The sequence below is a fragment of the Hydractinia symbiolongicarpus genome, chromosome 4 (assembly GCF_029227915.1).
Source record: "Hydractinia symbiolongicarpus strain clone_291-10 chromosome 4, HSymV2.1, whole genome shotgun sequence".
In the NCBI taxonomy this organism is placed as follows: domain Eukaryota; kingdom Metazoa; phylum Cnidaria; class Hydrozoa; order Anthoathecata; family Hydractiniidae; genus Hydractinia; species Hydractinia symbiolongicarpus.
In genome coordinates this window covers 13,532,595-13,552,303 of record NC_079878.1, presented here as the reverse complement: position 1 = coordinate 13,552,303, position 19,709 = coordinate 13,532,595, and the positions used below count along the sequence as shown (strand labels likewise).

Genomic DNA, 19,709 nt, shown 5'->3' with positions numbered 1-19,709 from the left:
TATAATCAGGAAAATATAATAACTTTCGTTAGTACCTTACGCAACACATTTTTATTTCATTAAGAGCAATCATTCTGTAGATTGTGGACACGTGATTTATCCGACTTCCCAGCCTTTTCTGATTCGGTTTTCAGGTGCTTCTGCAGTAAAAACCGGAGGATATGTTAAATAACTTTTATTTACCTGTCAGAAGATTTAAACAGAAAGTTAAAATTCGTTGTAGAACGAAATTTACTTGGATTTTAAGCCGATAGGCAAATTTCAAGGTTCGGAGGACGTCAGAAAAGGTTCTAACATAACCAAAATTGTCGCCATTTTGTTTCTTTCATGACGTACTACAATGTTCGAATAACCACCAGACCGAACAGGCTACTTAACCGCATTTGAGGAACGACTACACAATATCACATACCAAGGTTCAGTCGATGTTCAGTCGAGACTTTACTACCCACACAAAATAAGACTACCCTTACCAACCTCGATCCCAGGGCTGTTTGTTTTTTCAACGAGAAAGCCAGCTATAAAAAGAGACAAAAAGCCCTGGGATCGGGGCTGTACCCTTACTGATTAATGTAATATTTGCAACTAGGTCTATGTAAAACTGTAAATATTAAATAAAGGAATTACTGTCAAAGCCTTTATCGAAAAGGACAGTGTGACGAATTATTTTTAAACTCCATAATGATTTGTTTTTGTATTTTATTCTTTGACGGACAAAAGTAACCCAAGTTCCTCCAATTGATGAAAATTTTTACAGATAAAATTTCAATTTAGATTTTTTTTTTAACTTTAGTTGTTGACACCTTCAATGTACGATTTTTGTACAGAGTTTGGCAGATGTTGTAATCCAACAATGATTTTGAAAAATAAATCAATTAATCAGTTTTGACACGTAGTGTTTACACACGAGTTGATGACAAGCATTGCATTACGTATCACAAGATATTGTACACGCAGGGAACAATACAAACATTTCAAAATACTTTAAAGCGCCACGTTATCACGACACCAAATTAAACGGTTCAACCTACATGTAGCGTTCATCCACATAGCGCACATTTACATCCGTATAGCAAACACCTATAAAAAGTAGACACTCCTCTAGGTGCGTCAACTTTTGTGGAAAACTGTTAAGGATTTAATGTCTTATAAAGCAAAGATAAATGTTGACCCTAGCCTTAATAGTTTATTAGTCAAAGATACCACACAACCAACCTCGTCTCTAATTTTTTTTTCACTTTCAGATATGAGTGCTAGCGCGCCAGTCAAACATCATAAATCGAAATAAAAGCCCTGTGAACGAAATTGGCTGCACCACTTCTCGTGATAACTAGACCAGATATACTGATATACACGAAAGTGTATTATATCTTTGATTGAGAGGGACTTTTAGGAGGAGATAGAAAGAGGCTAGCCCAACATTGCATACAAGGCATCTTGTATCTTTTCTGACCCCGGGGCGGCGATACGAACATTCTCGCCGTCCCGGTTATAGAAAAGAGACAACAGACCCTGGGGACGACTTTGCGGCTCGCCATGTACATGTTTCGATGTCTGAGAGAAATTACTCATAATCAATACTTTTAAAATCCTCCTCGGGTGAAACAAATTATTTCCTCTTAAGAATGCTAAGGTGTTTCATACATATACTGTGTACATGCTGCGCTCTGTACAAGATGGTATTTAAACAACAAAATATCTTCAAGAATCGATAACACAATAGCAACGTTTGGTATTGTCTTTGTGACAAAGTACGCGAGTTGAATAGAGCCAAACAGATGCATTATGTAATTGAATTGGCGCGTTTAAAGAATAAATATCATATTGCAATCTCTCTGTCCAGATAGTCCGTTTAGAATTATTAATATTCTGAAAGTTAAGTGAATGTCACCCTCGTCCCCAGGGCTTTTGTCTTTTTGATATCATATCATGAAGGCAAAAATCCCTGGGGACGAGGGTAAGTGAATGTGTAATTTGTTTCCTTTCTGCGTGCTTTGTTTGTCGAAATTGAATCATTTGCACCCACACAAGGAAGACTAAATTTACTTTGCGTAGTAAATTGCCTTGATAAATTTGTCCTCGATGAGTCAGACAAAGTGCGCGACTAAGCATATGTAAAAACCATCTGCAGAATACATTCATATCCCTACACGGATGAAGAGCAGGTCTTTAGAAAGATTAACTGATTCCTTAAATGCTGAAGTATGCGGATATTTACTGCGCGAAATCGTTCAAATTGTCATATGACTGATATACAGGTTACCATGTTAGGATGCTAATAGCACTCCGTTGCAGAGAGTTTAAATGATCAAGTAGCACGCTAATTTTAAAAGCGGAGAAGAGTGCTTAATAATTGCTGGCTATTGAGTGTCAATTAGGAAGAGAGATATTTTTCACAGAAAGGTAATTTCATGTTAGTGTTAGATATGACTTCCCAGTAGGATGACAAAAGTTAGATGTGTTGTAGAAAGTTCAAGTCATTTGATGTTCAGTAGAAACTTGATGAGACATGCTTTCAAAGAGTATATATCATAATCTATGTATTGTTTTATGTCGTGGTAGTAAGTGTATTCACGGCTATCTGATGCTTATCTTCATTTTTATTTTAAATGATGTGGTTTAGTCATATTTTGGTTGTGTTCTAAAGTACAATGTTATTAAAAATATTTTCTGTTTTTCTTGGTTACATTAATGGTCGCGTGTGTGTGTGACCACGTTTGAATATATTATTGCAGCTTGTGATTATATCTAGAAGGATCCTTCTTGATTATATGCATGATTTTTTCTCAGTCAGCTTTTGGAAAACATCACTGCAGCGGAAACACAAACTCGTCTCCAAGGCTCGTTAGGTGTTTTGTTATAAGAAGAAACCTAAACTAGGTTATATATAAATTAAAAAAAAAAAAAAAGAGAAACCTAAAAAGCCCTGGGAATGAGGTTATGGATACTGATAGAAAGGTTGTTAAAATAACCAAAAGTCAATTTAAGCAATCTATTGTTTTGAGATTATCACAATTTTGGTTACCATTTCTTAACACGCCAAATTTAATTTCGACTAGGAAAGGCATAGGAAAGAACTCACGGGAAGGTTTGGTGGGTAAAAATCAAGAAGATGCAGTCACAACTTCGTCCCTAAGGCTTTTAGTTACAAAACGTTCTGACTGAATAACAAAACTCCTAGGAAGTCCTATAAACGAGTAAATTGTTTGTACATCGTAAAATGATTAGGCCAAATGCAAACTTTTTGTATATTTTTGTTTGCTATGTTCCTGTGGTAGTCTGGGAATGGAGTTGACAGGAGCACGTAATAAGCTTAAAAAAATAATGCATTCTCTGTCATCAACTATTTTTAAATTTTTCAACATTTTTAATTGTCAAGACTGCACATGGCTTCTAGAAAATAGGAAATAAACATCTTTCTTACAATTAGGATAAAGTTGTTAAACACGACCCAGCAGTTGTTTTATAAAGCCATAATATCCTGCTTATATCCGTCATAGATATCTATCAATTTCAATAAAAATAATTCTAAACAACATATCCGCCATATTTGTTTACAAAGCAATAGCCAATAGGACAACCTTCTTCCGTTTAAGCTCTGGTCAAGCTCGAACCCAGTTTTTTGTGGCGGGGTAAAACACTTGGGCATCATTCGCCAGACCTAACAGTGCCGTTCGAGAAGCACAATGAAAATGAGGTTGAGTTAGGACTATAAAAATATTAGATTGGGTTGTTAACTTAACGGGGTGCACAATAAAATAATTCGCCATATTAGGTCAAAGTATCCAAATTTAGAAGCTGAAAATATAGTTCATAAGATTATCTACACTGTTATTTTGAAATTAATTTTGCATTCAATCATTTTGTTTTAATTTGACCAATGGGAAGCGAAGATTCCCGGAAGTGTTATAGACATGTTGACTTTTAAAACTTTCTGTTAATATAATGGAGCCAACAAATTTTGTAATTTCACAGGTGTTTTTAGAACTTTCATCACCATAATAGAATGATACAGCCAATTCACACTAATTAACGATGCAGTCGTTAATTGAATTATGTAATACTTAATAACACAGAAGTTTTTTCTTTTGTATGATGTCACTGCAAAGATATATACATGTTTCTTAATACTGTAATTATCCGTCTGAGGTCTTCAGAGTTGATTTTTTTTAAAAGAAATATGGCTCTTATTTTAGAAATTTTTAAGATTACCAATAAATCCTGTTGTGAAACCATCTGCTTGAATGTATATCTTATTTTTACCTTATACCAAGACTAAATAATTATTAAAACCAAAATCAGAAGAAATGGAACAATTTCATAAATATAAACGTTCGTCTTCAGGAACGCGAAAGAAAAAGTTGCAAAATGTCAACAACAATGTATACCTAAGGTCATTCCAGAATCGCAGCCCAAAGATTATTTATGGTAAAGTAGTTTAAAAGTTTGCAAATTTTAGTGAAGCTGCTAAGAAATGGGTTGCTTATAAAACTGTGTTTATTGATTTATTTTTGCGTCGATCGAACCTTTCAATAAAAGATGTCAGCATAGGACTTAAAATTAAAAACTGATGAAAGAACAATAATTATTAATTAGCAAAAAAAAACAATTTGTCTCATGTTTTAAAAATGTTGAATAAATTTCTGGTTACGACTGTAATTAATAACCGTTATTAAATTCTGACGTACAACAGTCGTTTTAACGTCGTCATCAAATTACACACGATTAGTAATAACCTCTCGCAGTAGTTGTTTTAACGCTAATCTGATCTCTTCTTATTGACGTAAACAGTTAGCAAGATTATAGTGACAAAAAGAAAGTCTGAGGCTTTAAATGAAACATGATGTAAAGAAAAAACGTAACAAACACCGAAAATCTGTTGATAAATTTGTGGTTGAAAGAAGTTTTGAAATCAATTTTGAAATCGATTTTGTGGTATTTAACGATGTATTGGTGAGACATGTTTTCATTTGGTTTTGTAAAAAGTGGTGCTAACTATGCACCAGCGTTTTTGTGTAAACTTTGTTTGAAGAAAGTTATTCATTGTTATATGTTTTTATAGGAAACCAAATTAGAGTTAGTTCTAAAAATTTCTTGATTCATCTTCAAACATTTTGTGAGAGAAATGAGGGATCAATATATAACTTTGTTTGATTGTTATTTTATACTTGCATTATATTTTTAGATAAAACTTTTAAAAATGAAACGTTTAAGTAAAAGTGTGGTATACAATGTCACTGAGGACGACAATAACAACAACAACAACAACAACAAGAATCGAGCCTCTAGTTGTACTTTCAGCGAGTTAGTTTCAGACATCGACACTAAATATACAGATAATTTATACGTAGAAAAGCATGTGCGAATAACAGAAGAACTTCCACTAGTATACAACCCACGGTCATTTAGTTTACCCGATCTTCATCGGATTGGTAATCCGGAAAAAGCGGTTCATAAACATCCTTTATTACAGTTTAGCATTACAAGCTCGAGCACTGACATTGATGTAACTAAGTACATCCGAAAAGAAATTAACCAGGGCTGTAGTCCGGTTTTTAAGAGAAAAATCTCAGTTAAAAACAGTCATTCTGCTCCGGCTACGACTAGACTACATTTTAAATGGAAGAAAAATATCTTAACAAGGCATCGTGGGAGATCTTATCCACCTAGTAATGAAACGCAGACAAGATATATACAAGAAAATCACAGTGAAATACAACCAAGACCTGGCTTTTTACATATTCTTAAAAAATTAAAACTTTTTGGGCGAACGAAACAAGTTGAATTTGGTGTAGTGGACAATTCGTTCTATGAATCACCGCAGTTAAAAACACCACGTATAAGAAGCAGTGTGTCGGAGAGCAATATATTACTGCCAAGCAGTGAAGATGAGTCTTATACAATTACTGACAATGAATGTTACAGACCGATAAATGATACTAAAAGTGATATGAGCTTCTTAAAACCTGTCGAGTTAATTCGAATCAGATCTTTGCCAATCTTATAATTTATTAAAAAAACTTAGCTAGGTAAAGCATGACTAAAGAACGATTCATGATGTGAATAAATTTGTTAATTTATTTTTTTACTATGTTAAACCAGTAATGTAGTATTAGCTTTGTGTGTTTTCATTGTCAAATAAAGTATAAAGACACAACCTCGTTCCCAGAGATTTTCTGAAAGATAAAAAAAAACACTGGAGGCGAGATTAAAGAAAACATTAAAGTCATAACTATGAGAAAAATTTAAAAAAGAAAATTAAATACAAAAAAAGAGGTGATTATCTTTTATGTATAAAATATTTATATGAAATAATAAATGATGAAAAATCGATCCCCTAGCCCGCTTAATTATCCATATTCCACAAAAAGGCGGTCATTTCAACCTCGGTAAAAGTCAGTAAATATTAACACATGCGCACTTTATTTTGTAAACATCTGTTTTTGTAAAAGTTCGTCACTTCAAGAGTTTTCTGTAGACTTTGTTGTATTTACAACTAAAAATTCTACTGCTGATACGCATGCCAATGTTTTACGGATAGACAAGATGTTTAAATTCTTGTACCCAGGGTCCCTCGACCCTTAAGCTGTGATTACGTGGCGGAGCAATAAAAAGGAAAAATGCGTTGGAAACAAGGTTGGATGTTTAAGACATAAGCAAATATGCAAGTATCATACATCATAGTCATCACCGTTTGTTTGATCTCAGTTTCACAAGCAGTAATAGGAATACATCACCCTCATCCCCCAGTTTTTTGCCTTTTTGATATGAAAGCTCATATCAAAAAGACAAAAAACCCTGGGAAAGGGGGCGAGAAATACATTTGCACGTGTTTTCAGCAGATGAGGATGAATTTCTTATTGATGGTTAAAAGACCAACGTGCTTGAAAGAATTAATGGAACACGAGTCACGTGCTAAGATACAACCAATAACAAAGTTTTCCTAACATAGTAAACACAAAAAAATCAAACACTGTAGTCACCAATGGTATCAAATATACATTTCGGAAAACAAAACATCTGCATTAATTTAAATTGGGCACCTTTTTTGTCACCGTGACAAAAAAAATATCTTCCTCTCTTCCAAGATCTTATTGTCCCTGACCCCTCTATTAAGTTAGAAAAGGCCTTGAGACGAGGTTGGGGCAAACGTTTTGTTTTTGTACCACTTTCGTGTTTTCGGTTCTAATAAACAATGCAAAACTATCCATTTACAGTATTTATGCGATACATTGATTGACCAAACTTTGTTTCAGTCCTTTTTAAAACTTAGTCACTAGATCTAGCAAGTTTGTACCGACAAGTTATTTAGGCCATCATACAACTATTGTTTTTGATCTAGAGAAAATGCCTAAACTGTATGATAACACCATGACATTGATGTCAATACAAAGTACTCACGACCTAAATAATTTTAATTTCAGCGCGAAAAATTAAAGGAAAAAAGAAATGAGCAGTTTTTCGTGGTTTCTAAGAGCGGGATTATAAAAAGAGCACTAGTTACTGCGCGACATCACTCTTGTTCTGTAAAGTTATCCGAGTTTTATACGACAAATGTTATTCAGTTTGAGTACAGGTTGGGCACACTAGAGTAACGAATACGACTTTTTTAAGTAAAAAGTCAACAAGCGAAAAGTAAGCAATGAGTGAACCTGCAAAGCGCATTAGCACAGCCGTCGTACAAAAAGCGATACACAAGATATGTTGCACAGCGAATGCGTGCAGCGTACAACAATGGTATGAATCTCGGAAAACATATTGCAACTAAGCAATCTTTTATTCATTGTTGGAAGTGTCCGCCCAAGAGAGGTAGTTTTTTAGGCTAATGTTGATTAGAATGTTAAAATTGTTCGCCACATGATGAGGTTTTGTGATGAGGAATTGTCAGTGTATTTCGTTTACTATGTTTGGCATCGCAGTAGGTCAGCAGACGTTTAAGTAGGAAGAAACACAAAAATGCAAACCGTCGTTTGTCTCTCTATATTACATGGACAGAAATAGTATATTTGCCATTGCATGAAATTTCAAATTATAAAGTCATAAAATACTGCCAATCTCAACGAGAAATTGTCCCGGCCAGAGAAACCGCTTAAATTGAAAAAAAAAGAAGAATATAATACAACACATAAAGAAAATATGTACTACGGAAACAAAAGGGAAAGACATTCACGAATTACGACGCTACTTATTTCATTTACACTGACAAAAAACCGGCAACCGATTGAGATTTTAAAGCAGATACAATATAAAAAAATATAAGTTTAACACAGCACTATAATTACAAAAATTTTGAAATTTTAATCCTTTATGTTCCAGTCTAATTACATATTAATCACCAGGCTTGCTAATTTTAAAAAGTGGACTAAACACGTGAATGAGAATGCATACGTCAGCAGTTCTGCGATTATTTTGTTTACATTTGTTTTTCCATTCTTCAGTTTCACTAAATCTTCTACTTCTTTTCTTAAACAAAAGCTTTCAACATCTTGTCTCATACAAACCACTCTTTGAAATATATCGCACCCACTTGATGACGTCATGATCACTGTAATTCAATTTAGATTCGAATACTTTTAAATAACGCACTTTTAGACCAGAACATGAAAATGGAACCTAAAAAGGTAAAAATAATAACAACATAAACAATAAAACAATAAAAAAACAAAACAACAACAACAAAAACAACATGAATCTGAGCTTTACTTCGAAATTCAATGAAATTGGTGGTCTAGTCCATTTTTTTGCATCACGTGTTGGTAGCAGCTCAATTTCGGCACTGATTTGCGATTCCTTCATTCCAGCCATTCTTTTGATTCTAAATAGAAGAAAGAAGATCAGCATAATAGAATTACAAAAATGGTTCGCGAAAAAAACTTCTGATATTCCCAATCTCTGTTTACCTTTAATTTAAAGAAAATTTGTAAAAAAAAATATGTAGGACAAGTATGCTTGATTTAAGTCTTACTTTACTGTAAAACTGATGTTTTTAATCAAGGAAGCCACTCCCTACTTTCCGAAAATATTAAAAAAACAATCATACTTCCACACTATAGCGTTTTCACTGGCTCTATACTTCGCTTTTCCTTTCATGCAAATCACTTGCACACCAGCGGTGGAGGGTGGAGTGGGTATTCTCACCTAAACAAAGCAAACTCAGTGTTAAATTCATTTAGAAAATGTAGGAAAATCCACTCACCACAAAAAAATACTCTCCTAGTATAAAAATGCATGTCTGCTTTGTGCTCATTTGTTCGGGTTTTTTACAAAAAATTACATCACCTCGATTTTTTGTCCTAATATTGACGGTTTGTAATGCGATTTCAAGACGACTTTAACTTCCATCTTGGTTCGTCCAACTTCTCGTACGAGGGGTATAACGCGAAATGGAAGACTAATATCTTTCGTTGTTCGATATCTACGGAATGAAGTTGCTTTTTTAACTATTATCACTTACTATTAATTACCATTATATAATCAAAAAAAAAAAGTTGAAAAAAACATACCTCATAAGTTCATATTCGCCATCAGGAGGAATAAAACTAATGCTGCGTTCACTTTCAAATTTGCTAAGTTTGACACACTAAGAAAGAAAAATAATCCATGACATTTTTGTCAGCTTTCTGAAACAGTTGTTTTATTACTTCTACGACTTTTTTCTGGACTTTAAGCCCAATTTCAGAATTATAAAGAATAATCATTATAAGCTAAAATAGCATTACGCTTCTTGAACTACGCATCACAAGAAATAAAATTTAAAGACAGTTTTAATTTTATGCGATGCTATTACTGTCGCGTCATTTTTGTGTGCAAAATGTTTATTGAAATTCACTAAAAAAAATATTACTTTTGTGATATGCAACCTCATGGTGAAAATAAGAGAATTAGCAGGTAGACTTAAATTTGATAATGTATCTGCATATCAAGGTTTATCATCAATTAATCCGATAAAAACAATAAGAAACAAAAAAAGCACCTGATGAAATGTACAATCATCAATGGCAATTCCTGCTTTACTAGTATTTCTAAAACGTCAAAGAAAATTGCATTGCATAAGCATTCAATGAAAACTGGGGAAAATTATTATACAAAGGCGGTTTTAGTAGCTGCTCTTATTAAAAGCCAATAAGACACAAAACTCAACACAGACACAGAAAACACACTAAATATCAAATCGTGAGCAATAGATAGTAGATAGATAGTATACGAGTCTTTAATTATAAAGTATAAAATTTACTTTTTGTTATTTGAATCGGTTGATGAGTCAAGAGCAGAAGATTTGTTTTGTTTTTCCACGACTAACTTGTCGTTCATTCCAAATTTACATTCTGGCATTCCAGACAAGTAACTCTTCATGACAATTCGACCAGATACGTGTGCGCTAAGAACTTGACCTAGAATGTATGTAAGCTTGTGTTAAGCAAACAGAAAAAGGGTTGTGTATAACATTTTTATGAATGAGTGAGGTCTAAAATAAAGAAGTTAGACAAGCCAAATTGTTTACCCTGGGGCGACATAAGAAGATTCGCTGATTCTAAAACATCTAAAAATAATTCGTTTCTCCTATATTTTATCCCCTCTCTCCGCCAACCAATTTGACCCGTAACTTGACTTGTGATCTGTGCTTGTTCTTCACGTGTCTAAAACACAGAGAGGATGTTAAAAGAAAATTAAATAACATGCAGCACACATGCATTATCAGAATTTTACACTAACTATTCACCTGCGACCGAACACCTTGCTGTGTGATGAAAGTTTTTAAGATACCCACATCAGTTTTTTGAGGATAACCAAAATCATTAATTTCTGAAATAAAAAAGCAGTCACACATAGTAGTCAAAATTCAAAAAAATGTCTTTTTAGGAAAAAAGGCATGTTTAACAATAGTGAGCAGTTATAGTAATAACCCTATTCAGGTTGGGGTATAGGGGGGGGGGTGTAGCCCAGGGGGGGGGGTGTAGCCCAGGGGGGGTATAGGTTATAACTTATAAAACTTGGGGCAGATGATGTCTGTCACATAAATAAAAAACATGCCTCAAATGCTGACTGTCAGCAATTTTTTTGCTAACGTCAACCTTTGGAATTTGTGTAGCTTCATGACAGATTTTTATTTCTTATTATTAAAATAATAAAAATAATGTTAATTTTACTAAATAAATAAACAGTTTAGCTATTTTAGCTTAGTTTAAGACCCTTTGAGGGGCCAATGTAACAAATATTACTCACATTTGAAAATAAATTTTGGGGGAATTTATTAGATTTTTTTTATTGAGAAATGCTTACAATCAAATGAGAAAAAGCATATTACAATTATTGACAAGCAACACAGGTATCAAAGTTTTAACATTTTAACATTTTAAGTCCATTATAATATCTATATACCAAAATGCTGAAAAGTAATCGGAACAGTGCCTTTCAAGGCACACCACCTGCAGTAAAATTTTGGAATTTTTTTTCTCCATATTTCTGATCCAAAATGATAAAAAGTCTGCTAGTAAGATATACCATTTATGATTAAAAAGTTATTAACGAAAGTATGCCAGGTAGGGCATTTTGCCATAAACGTAGTTTCAGTATTGTATCGCTCAGACGAAATTAAAGTTTGCTCCCAGAAAATTCAAATATGTCGAAAAAAAACAGCAAAAAAGGAAAAAATTACTACCAATTCTTGCAAGAGACAAACTCCTAATTTTTTTGCAGAATAATTAAATCTGAAAAATTGTTGCTCATATAGCTTAAATCCAGTCTTCAGACTATTTTGGTTACTAAGTGCATCGGAGGAATGTTATTTTTGATGTATTTAATACTTTTCTCTATTCAAGTACAAAATCAACAAATTAATGCAGCCTTTCTATTTCACGTGGGAACCATGGTGTCATCCTGCTTTTTTAAAAAAATTGTGGGTCCCAACTTTTTTTTTAAAATCACAAGCATTTCAAAAATTAGGTCCCCAATAATTATGAAAACATGGGTATCCTGCAATTGCTGAGGCAAATGCCAACATGGTAACAAATATTGTTTGTGTACGGAAGTTTATAATCAAAAAAAAAAATAATTGCTGACATAAAACGCAAGTTGGCTGATGTGAAGCAGGCACATAGCACTTCGCGTGAGCATCCTTTTTGCTGATGTAAAAAAATGAATTAGAAAGGCACCAATGGTCAGGCAAATAATTGGCATTATAAAAACAAGAGACACAAATATTATTTAATATTTAATAGCAATATAAAGAACAGTAACAATTCTTACCATCCAATAGTTCATATATCAAAACAAAGTTATTTTTCACGTTTTCTTCTGTGACTTTGCCAAAATAATTTACCATGACTTCTACAGTTTTGTACAAAAATTCGAAAACCAGTGCAGCATTGACATTTTGTTTGGAGACAGCAGCAATCCAAACATTTCCTCTTTTGACATGAAAGAAACTTGTACCTGCAATATGTGTAACCGGTGATCGTACTTGACCTCTTGCATGAATGACGTTGACTCTAAATGCATCTGCAGCATTTCGACTAAAAGGAAATTTGACTTCTAATCAGCTGAAAGCCACTGCGTATTTTTGATTTTACACAATAGCATTCTTCACCCTCAACTTAAACTCTAAAAATTGCTACTATGTATGACTAATGGCACAATAAAATGATGCATAGCATAATACTTAATATATGTGTAGCAATTTATGGAGGATGTTATTACCTTTCATTGGCTACTGAAAATAACGAATTAAATTAATAAATTAACCATTTTATTATTATCTAACTGCAGTAATGAACTTCCTGACATCGATATGTTTTATTGCAATGTGCTTATAACTTCAACACCAAGCTGTCGGTTGTTTTATCCCATTTAGGCAATTAAGAGCCTGGGACAAAATTGGGTCAAAGCTAGATCAACCCACCCATTACATAACCAATAAATTGATTATGTCATCAAAAAATTTAAACTATTAAATTTTCTCTTTAATTGTTCCTTGAAATCACACAAACCCATCCATTCGGCTTCCAACTCGTAGCTAACTAACTATTTATGTTCCAAATGGTCAATTGACATGCCATCAATTTAGGCTTTGTTATGTAATGCTTTATTGTAGAAAATTGCCTCTTCAAAGTCTTGTTAACACCAATGACGCCTAACTGATTACTATGTCATACACAGTGTAACTTCTTATTTGACAAATTTTATATTAATAAAATCATTGAGCTTGTTTTTTATTGATTGATTCAACAATCCAGAACCGCTTTTCTTTAATTGGTAAACCGATTAAACAAATCATGATCAGCCTTGTTGAATTTAAAACCTGATGACCGACTTTCTACTGCCTGAAATTCAGACTAACCAATCAAGTATCAATGATAATGAATTGACAATGTGGCTGTTAAAACTTGGTTTACCAGATCCTTTTTATGAAGTTGGTCAGACAGGTAATATTTTTAAATTCCAGGCTTTCCTGACCCAGCAGTAGCCCTGTTTGATGTGATTTGTTATTATAACATGTTTTCAAATTTTAAAAAGTTTTTGTTCTTATGTAATTTTTTGATACATTGCCTAAATGGTGGTCTATTTACATGCTTGAACTTTACCTGAAAACTTTGTTTCGCATTTCGATAATATACAATTCCCACAAATTCAGGAAAGTGCGGATCAAAAAGGCACATGAACTTGCCCTATATGCATTGATTTTGAGGATTAAGTACCCTCCTCTAAATTATGGGAAATGCCTGAAGATATCATTTCAGTTAGTCTGTTTAGTGTTCATGTTACAGTCTTGTCACTCTGGTGTGTGCAGTCAAACTCATACACCTCTACACACGGCTTACACAAAATTAGGTGTCCTGTATTCAGGACTTAATTGGACACATAAAGTCTGATCACACATACGGGAAAATTCTGGTGAGTCGGCACACTTGTGGATACAACACAGCCTTAACCCCCTGCTGTGTGGATGGGGGTTAAGGCAGTGTTGTATCCACAAGTGTGCCGACTCACCAGAATTTAAATTAAATATTAAATCTTTAAATAATGTTTTCCCTTGCATGGAGTGTGTACGTGGTTGGGTTTGTAAAAAAGAAACATCATATTGATTTGGTGATGCAAACCGAAGTATGGACGCCGTGCTGCTACCTTAAATTGGACATATAGGCTAATTTGTAAGCACTTTACTTTACTTTGAACGTTCTATGCAAATAACTAAATATACTTCTTTAAATAAATAAATATTCTATACCTAACGTCGTGTCTATAAATTCGGGAAATTAAAACTTCTCCTTTGTGGTTGTAAACAAAAAGGGCTCCAATCATCTTCGGTATGTAGCCACAGAGTAATTTTTAAATTTCAGTTTATTACTGAGTTTGCACTGTCATGAGTAGGAATAAAAGTTCCAGTCTTATGCGAGTCAAAACAACCAAAAAGACAGGCGTTTAAGTTCAGACGCCCTAGTCTTTCCAAAGCAAACAATCTCCGCTCCAGTATACTCCACTTGACTTTGCTCGTAAATGAATGTTGGTAGCTGCGCCGCCTTTTTGATTTGGTCAGCGGTCAAAATTTTATTCATAAAAACAAAATATTGCGCGGATCCCCGAATCCTTAAATTCATTCTCGGGCTCTTTGACCCCATTATCCCAGACAGAAATCCTGAAGCTTACATTTTTTACTCACAGCATAGTCACACATTTTCCGAGTGACTATAATTCACTCTATTATTCCAGCTGCGGGATTAGCATTTCAACCTTAAAAATAAAGGCGGGGATATTAGGGGAATGACTTCATTTAGCACCGGGCTAAGTCCCGACACACGACGTACAGCATAACTAGTACCCTTCATACTTTATCGATATTAAAAGTCCGACAGACGTTCAGTCATACTTCTCCAACCAAATGGACCCGACAAATGAAACTGCATTATCCGACATCCTCTCTATATAACAATTACATATTTTTTCTGTCAATAATCCATAACCAACGTAATATCGCATAATACTACATAATACCTTCATAATCCATAAAAGATACATAATTTCGCTGTCGATGGCCATACCAACGTAATATCGCATAATACTGCATAATACCTTCATAATACTCTCTGTCGCTACATAACAAATACATATTTTTTCTGTCAATAATCCATAACCAACGTAATATCGCATAATACTGCATAATACTGCATAGTACCTTCATAATTCAAAAAAAGTACATAAATTTTCTGTCGATGGCCATACCAACGTAATATCGCATAATACTGCATAATACCTTCATAATACTCTCTATCGTTCCATAAAAAATACATATTTTTCTGTCGATGGCCATAACCAACGAAATATCGCATAATACTGCATAATACTGCATAATACCTTCATAATTCATAAAAAATACATAAATTTTCTGTCGATGGCCATAACCAACGTAATATCGCATAATACTGCATAATACTGCATAATACCTTCATAATTCATAAAAAATACATAAATTTTCTGTCGATGGCCATACCAACGTAATATCGCATAATACTGCATAATACTGCATAATACCTTCATAATTCATAAAAAATACATAAATTTTCTGTCGATGGCCATACCAACGTAATATCGCATAATACTGCATAATACCTTCATAATTCATAAAAAACACATAAATTTTCTGTCGATGGCCATACCAACGTAATATCGCATAATACTGCATAATACCTTCATAATAATGTCTGTCGCTTCATAAAAACTACATATTTTTTCTGTCGATGGCCATAACCAACGTAATATGCCACAATATTTCGCATAACTGCCATTTACAGAAAGCTGTTTTTATAAAGTAGACAAAGTTTGAGGTTGGATACACATCCATACACAAACAGAAACGATATTTCGCTCAAATATCCTTTTGCAACAAGACATAATAACGGCCCTATTGCAGGCTAAACAAAGAGGCGTTTTTGTACAATATATTGAACAGGCGGTAGTGTTCTATGCCCACCGATAGCCAATAGAAAAGATATTTTGGACTAATACCCCCCGCGAAATTACATATCACAAGTCCTAAAAAATGCCAATCTGAGGCAAGGCATTATACTATAAATTTACCGGGCTTTACTGTTATGTACTTATCCGTACAGCAGTAGAAACAAGTGTCCTCCCTGAAAATGACGCATCAAAAACGCTAAAGTAGGCCAATCAATCCAAAGACATTACGTGTGTTTTTATTTCAGACCATGCAAAAGTGTAAATTCTATCTCTTTTTTTCGGGGCAGTATTTCAATAGTATAGCTTGATTAGTTCTTAAACCAAATAAATCTCTTAGATGCATAAAAATTTAAATGTTCCAATGATTTTTGTCCGACTGAAGAAGCTGCTGCCGTAGAGAAGCTATATCACATTAAAGTTTAGAGCCGTTTACGATGAAATTATTCCATTGTTTGTAGTTAAAATTTCACAGGTCATAACTTTTTATCGGCAAAGTCTCTTAGGCTGAAATTCTGTAGAAGGCATGTCAGTAATATAACGTATCATTAGGAAAAAGAAAAAATACTTTTTTAACAGATATGGAAGAATTCCAAATTAAAAGTCAAAACTTCTATTTACATGGAACAAAGATGTTCCAAAAAGGCATAAGTATAAAATTTATTTCATTTAAAGAGTCTCCGTAGATTTGATATTCCATTGAAGTTAGGATCAGAGTACAAAAGCTGAAAATAGTTCTAAATAATGTAATTATTATTGGCTATTGTTAAAAAATCATATGGTGAGTTAACAAGATCAACTTTATGAGCAACTGACCGAAAAACCAATAGACGTATGATATCGTTAGTCTTTTTAATAATAGCGGTATTTTGCCTGTTTGTCCGCGAAAAGCGCGTCCTGTTAATTAATCACGAAATTCTTATATCTGCACAAAATACCAAATGCGATATATATTTACAGACTTTGTTTTATTCTCCCGCGTGTAGCATTCAATTGCAACGCTTGATTTTTTTGAAAAATCAATCCGAGATTTTGCAGCCACGACAAAGGGATGTGTAAAGCAGAGAGCAGTGTTATTACGGCCATTTTGAAAGTTGCGTAACGTTGACGTTGATAAGTCTGTCCTTGTTTTTTTATATATTTTTACATGTTAAGTTAAATATGCTGTTGGTATTATTGATCCTCTAAAATTTGCGCTGTTTATGAAATAGGTTGGGAGTTTACAGAGGCCTAAATAACGAAAAAATTACTTTCAGGGGTGTTATAAAAATAATGGAAGCTCGATATTGTCGCCGTGTTCTAAATGAAAAATTCATGTCAGTTCCATTATTCATAGCATAGTAGTTGGGTTGAGCGTCTCACATGGATATTGATTTCCGGAAAACATGCGTAGAATGTGATGGGAAACCTAACGTGCTTTCATGTGACGGTAGGAAGAATGGGGTTCAAGAATGCATTTGTAGAACCAATAGAAATCCTGCAAGCAGACGAAGTTATTTCTTCTCGTTATAGAAGGCTTGGCAGTTGTTTTATAACATCAAGAACTGACAATAATAGGAAATTATATCGTCCTCTTCGTAGCTTATTGTACGTACTAAAAAAATAGATCTCAGAAAAAAATCGAATAGGTGACGATGCATTATGTTTCCATTAGGCGCAATCACACACAAATTTGTCATCGATGTCCGTCGGTTTTACTGCCGCTTGATATCTGATAATACCAACATAAATGAAAAAAAAAAGCAATAGCGTCCGTTTTTAAACAGTTGTCCAACGATTCTTGTGTTGATACTCTTATACCATTCCGTGCAGTAAATATTATTATAGATTTGGAATTTGCATGTCAAGTAGGTAGGGGGACTCGCTCGTCTGTACTGGTATTTTGTTACCAGCAACAATTCTATCAAAAGGTTGCAGATGTAATTATTAAGTCTTCAGAACACTCTCTAAATTGTCTTCCACGCAACGATGTGATTAATTTACCTTTGTACCCTGCATATTTTGTGAAAACAATTCATTCCTTTAAAATGCAACCAGAACAGTTATTTGAAGGTTCTTACAATCCAGCTGAGTTTGGCCTTTGTTTTTTATTCTTCAAATTATGGCAAACAAATTCGGCAAGTTAGGATATTTTCTGCCGACTCCAGCAACTCAAGCAAATACGACGATGTCCCTATTGAAGTTTGTCAAAAGTCATTTCTACAAGTGAGCAAGCAAGACATGAAGTTTGTGTTCTTTTTACCCAATACATGGCCACTGCTGTGGATTTTACGTCATACCTAGTATTAAAGGCCGAAAAGATGCACCTGCTTCTTTTTATATACATCTAGAAAAGGCCCCATTAGATATGTTCTATGATCATGCGTGCATTTTAAGCGAATACGTCAAGAACAGAAAATCAAGATTCTACCAACACACGCGCTTTTTCATGATGTTTTCACGGGTACACTCACAAGTTTACCACTGCATTTTACTTAAATTCCATCCTTTTTTCGCGAGCGTGGTTACGTCGATTTGTGAATAGCTTCATCCTTTAGATAAAAAGTTCAGTTAGATTGATGAGCCAAGCACATTTCTTGTTCTATCTGCAATTTTTCATTTACCAATGGAACAAATCGAAAGAATATAGTTTCAGAAAACGACACAGAATTGCGTGTCTGGGGAACGAAAACTGATTAAATCAACGGCAAGTATTTGGCAATAGAATTTCAAATATACGCTTCTCTACGAACTTCTGTCATTGTTTTATTCGCCTTCCTCGGTTAAATAGGAAGTGAAAAAATTTAGTTTCCTCAAAAAATTATTTTTTCCTAAATTCTAATTAAAACACCATTGAGTAAAAATATAAACTGTATGTATTAAATTTCCGTATGCCACAGCTCAGGTCAAAATCTAAAAAAACTAACTTATATTTTAAGTTAAAAACATCAACAAAAAATTTTTGGTCTAAACAAAGTGCGCATTACGAATGATAATATGGTCTAGTATTCGATTCGGATCTTTTTCTTCGAAAAATTTGTTTTCAGTCTCTGAATTCAACGAAACAAGACAAACAGAGTGCGCATTACGAATGATATCACGGTGTAGTATTCGATTCGGAACTTTTTCTTCTAAATATTAGCTTTCAGTCAACGAAACAAGGCAAACGAGTGGAAAATCTCTTTTTAACCCTTAGAGTACTGTTTTTTGAAAATGCCCAACTTACAAATTAAAGCTAATCTGGTGTGTCGTAGATTACTTGTTCAATTAGAGAAATCGATCTAAAACGTATTTGAAGCGGCCTAACCTGGTTTACAAATATAAGCTGCTTTCATGTGTATAGATTACTTTTTGTCTAAAATCGGGCTAATGTCGCGTGTATGGATCTTGATTTGGAAATTTTCTCCTTAGTTTTGTAAATGCTTAATTTACAAAATTGAGCTAATCACATCTGCATGGATTAATTTCTTTTTTAAGTTTTCTTTGCAAAAGGTCAAAGTTGTTATATCAGGCTAATCTTATATGTATGGTTTGCTTTCTAATACGGGTAAATTGTCTCCTAAATGTTTTTTTCAAAGATGGAATTTCCTAAAAAAACCGAATTTAATGTGTATGGATTGCTTCGTAATACGGGTAAATTGTGTCCCCAATTCTGTTTTCAAAAATCGAATTTACTAAAACAACTGAATTTTATATGTATGGATTGCTTCTTAATACCGATAAATTATCTCCCTAAATGTTTTTTCTAAAGACCGAATTTACTAAAAGAACTGAATATCATG

At 33.7% G+C, this 19,709-nt stretch overlaps 2 protein-coding genes across 3 annotated transcripts; one reads left to right on the top strand and one right to left on the bottom strand.

The window, feature by feature from the left end:
* Nucleotides 1-4,285: 4,285 nt before the first annotated feature.
* Nucleotides 4,286-6,333, top strand: LOC130641415 (uncharacterized). 2 transcript variants are annotated; one of them, XM_057448213.1, is made up of 2 exons: nt 4,286-4,428; nt 5,186-6,333. In XM_057448213.1, the coding sequence occupies exons 1-2, from the start codon at nt 4,426-4,428 to the stop codon at nt 6,005-6,007; spliced, it is 825 nt and encodes a 274-aa protein (XP_057304196.1). In that variant the 5' UTR covers nt 4,286-4,425; the 3' UTR covers nt 6,008-6,333. The 2 variants fall into 2 exon arrangements, with proteins under 2 accessions (XP_057304196.1, XP_057304195.1); XM_057448212.1 differs by lacking the exon at nt 4,286-4,428 and adding an exon at nt 4,537-4,953.
* Nucleotides 6,334-7,966: 1,633 nt separating this feature from the next.
* LOC130641414 (AP-2 complex subunit mu-like) lies at nt 7,967-14,514 on the bottom strand. Its single transcript, XM_057448211.1, has 11 exons — nt 14,225-14,514; nt 12,247-12,512; nt 10,721-10,803; nt 10,502-10,637; nt 10,235-10,391; nt 9,974-10,022; nt 9,504-9,580; nt 9,280-9,415; nt 9,041-9,138; nt 8,704-8,815; nt 7,967-8,613 (listed from the first exon to the last, which is right to left on the bottom strand). The coding sequence occupies exons 1-11, from the start codon at nt 14,296-14,298 to the stop codon at nt 8,479-8,481; spliced, it is 1,323 nt and encodes a 440-aa protein (XP_057304194.1). The 5' UTR covers nt 14,299-14,514; the 3' UTR covers nt 7,967-8,478.
* Nucleotides 14,515-19,709: the final 5,195 nt, after the last annotated feature.

Coding starts and splice junctions, on each gene's coding strand:
- LOC130641415 (XM_057448212.1), top strand. CDS start 4,834: ATGAAACATGATGTAAAGAAAAAACGTAACAAACACCGAAAATCTGTT. Junction 4,954..5,185: donor TGGTATTTAACGATGTATTG/GTGAGACATGTT, acceptor TTATATTTTTAG/ATAAAACTTTTAAAAATGAA.
- LOC130641414 (XM_057448211.1), bottom strand. CDS start 14,298: ATGATTGGAGCCCTTTTTGTTTACAACCACAAAGGAGAAGTTTTAATT. Junction 10,638..10,720: donor AGCAAGGTGTTCGGTCGCAG/GTGAATAGTTAG, acceptor TCTGTGTTTTAG/ACACGTGAAGAACAAGCACA. Junction 9,581..9,973: donor ATGATTGTACATTTCATCAG/GTGCTTTTTTTG, acceptor TTTCTTTCTTAG/TGTGTCAAACTTAGCAAATT.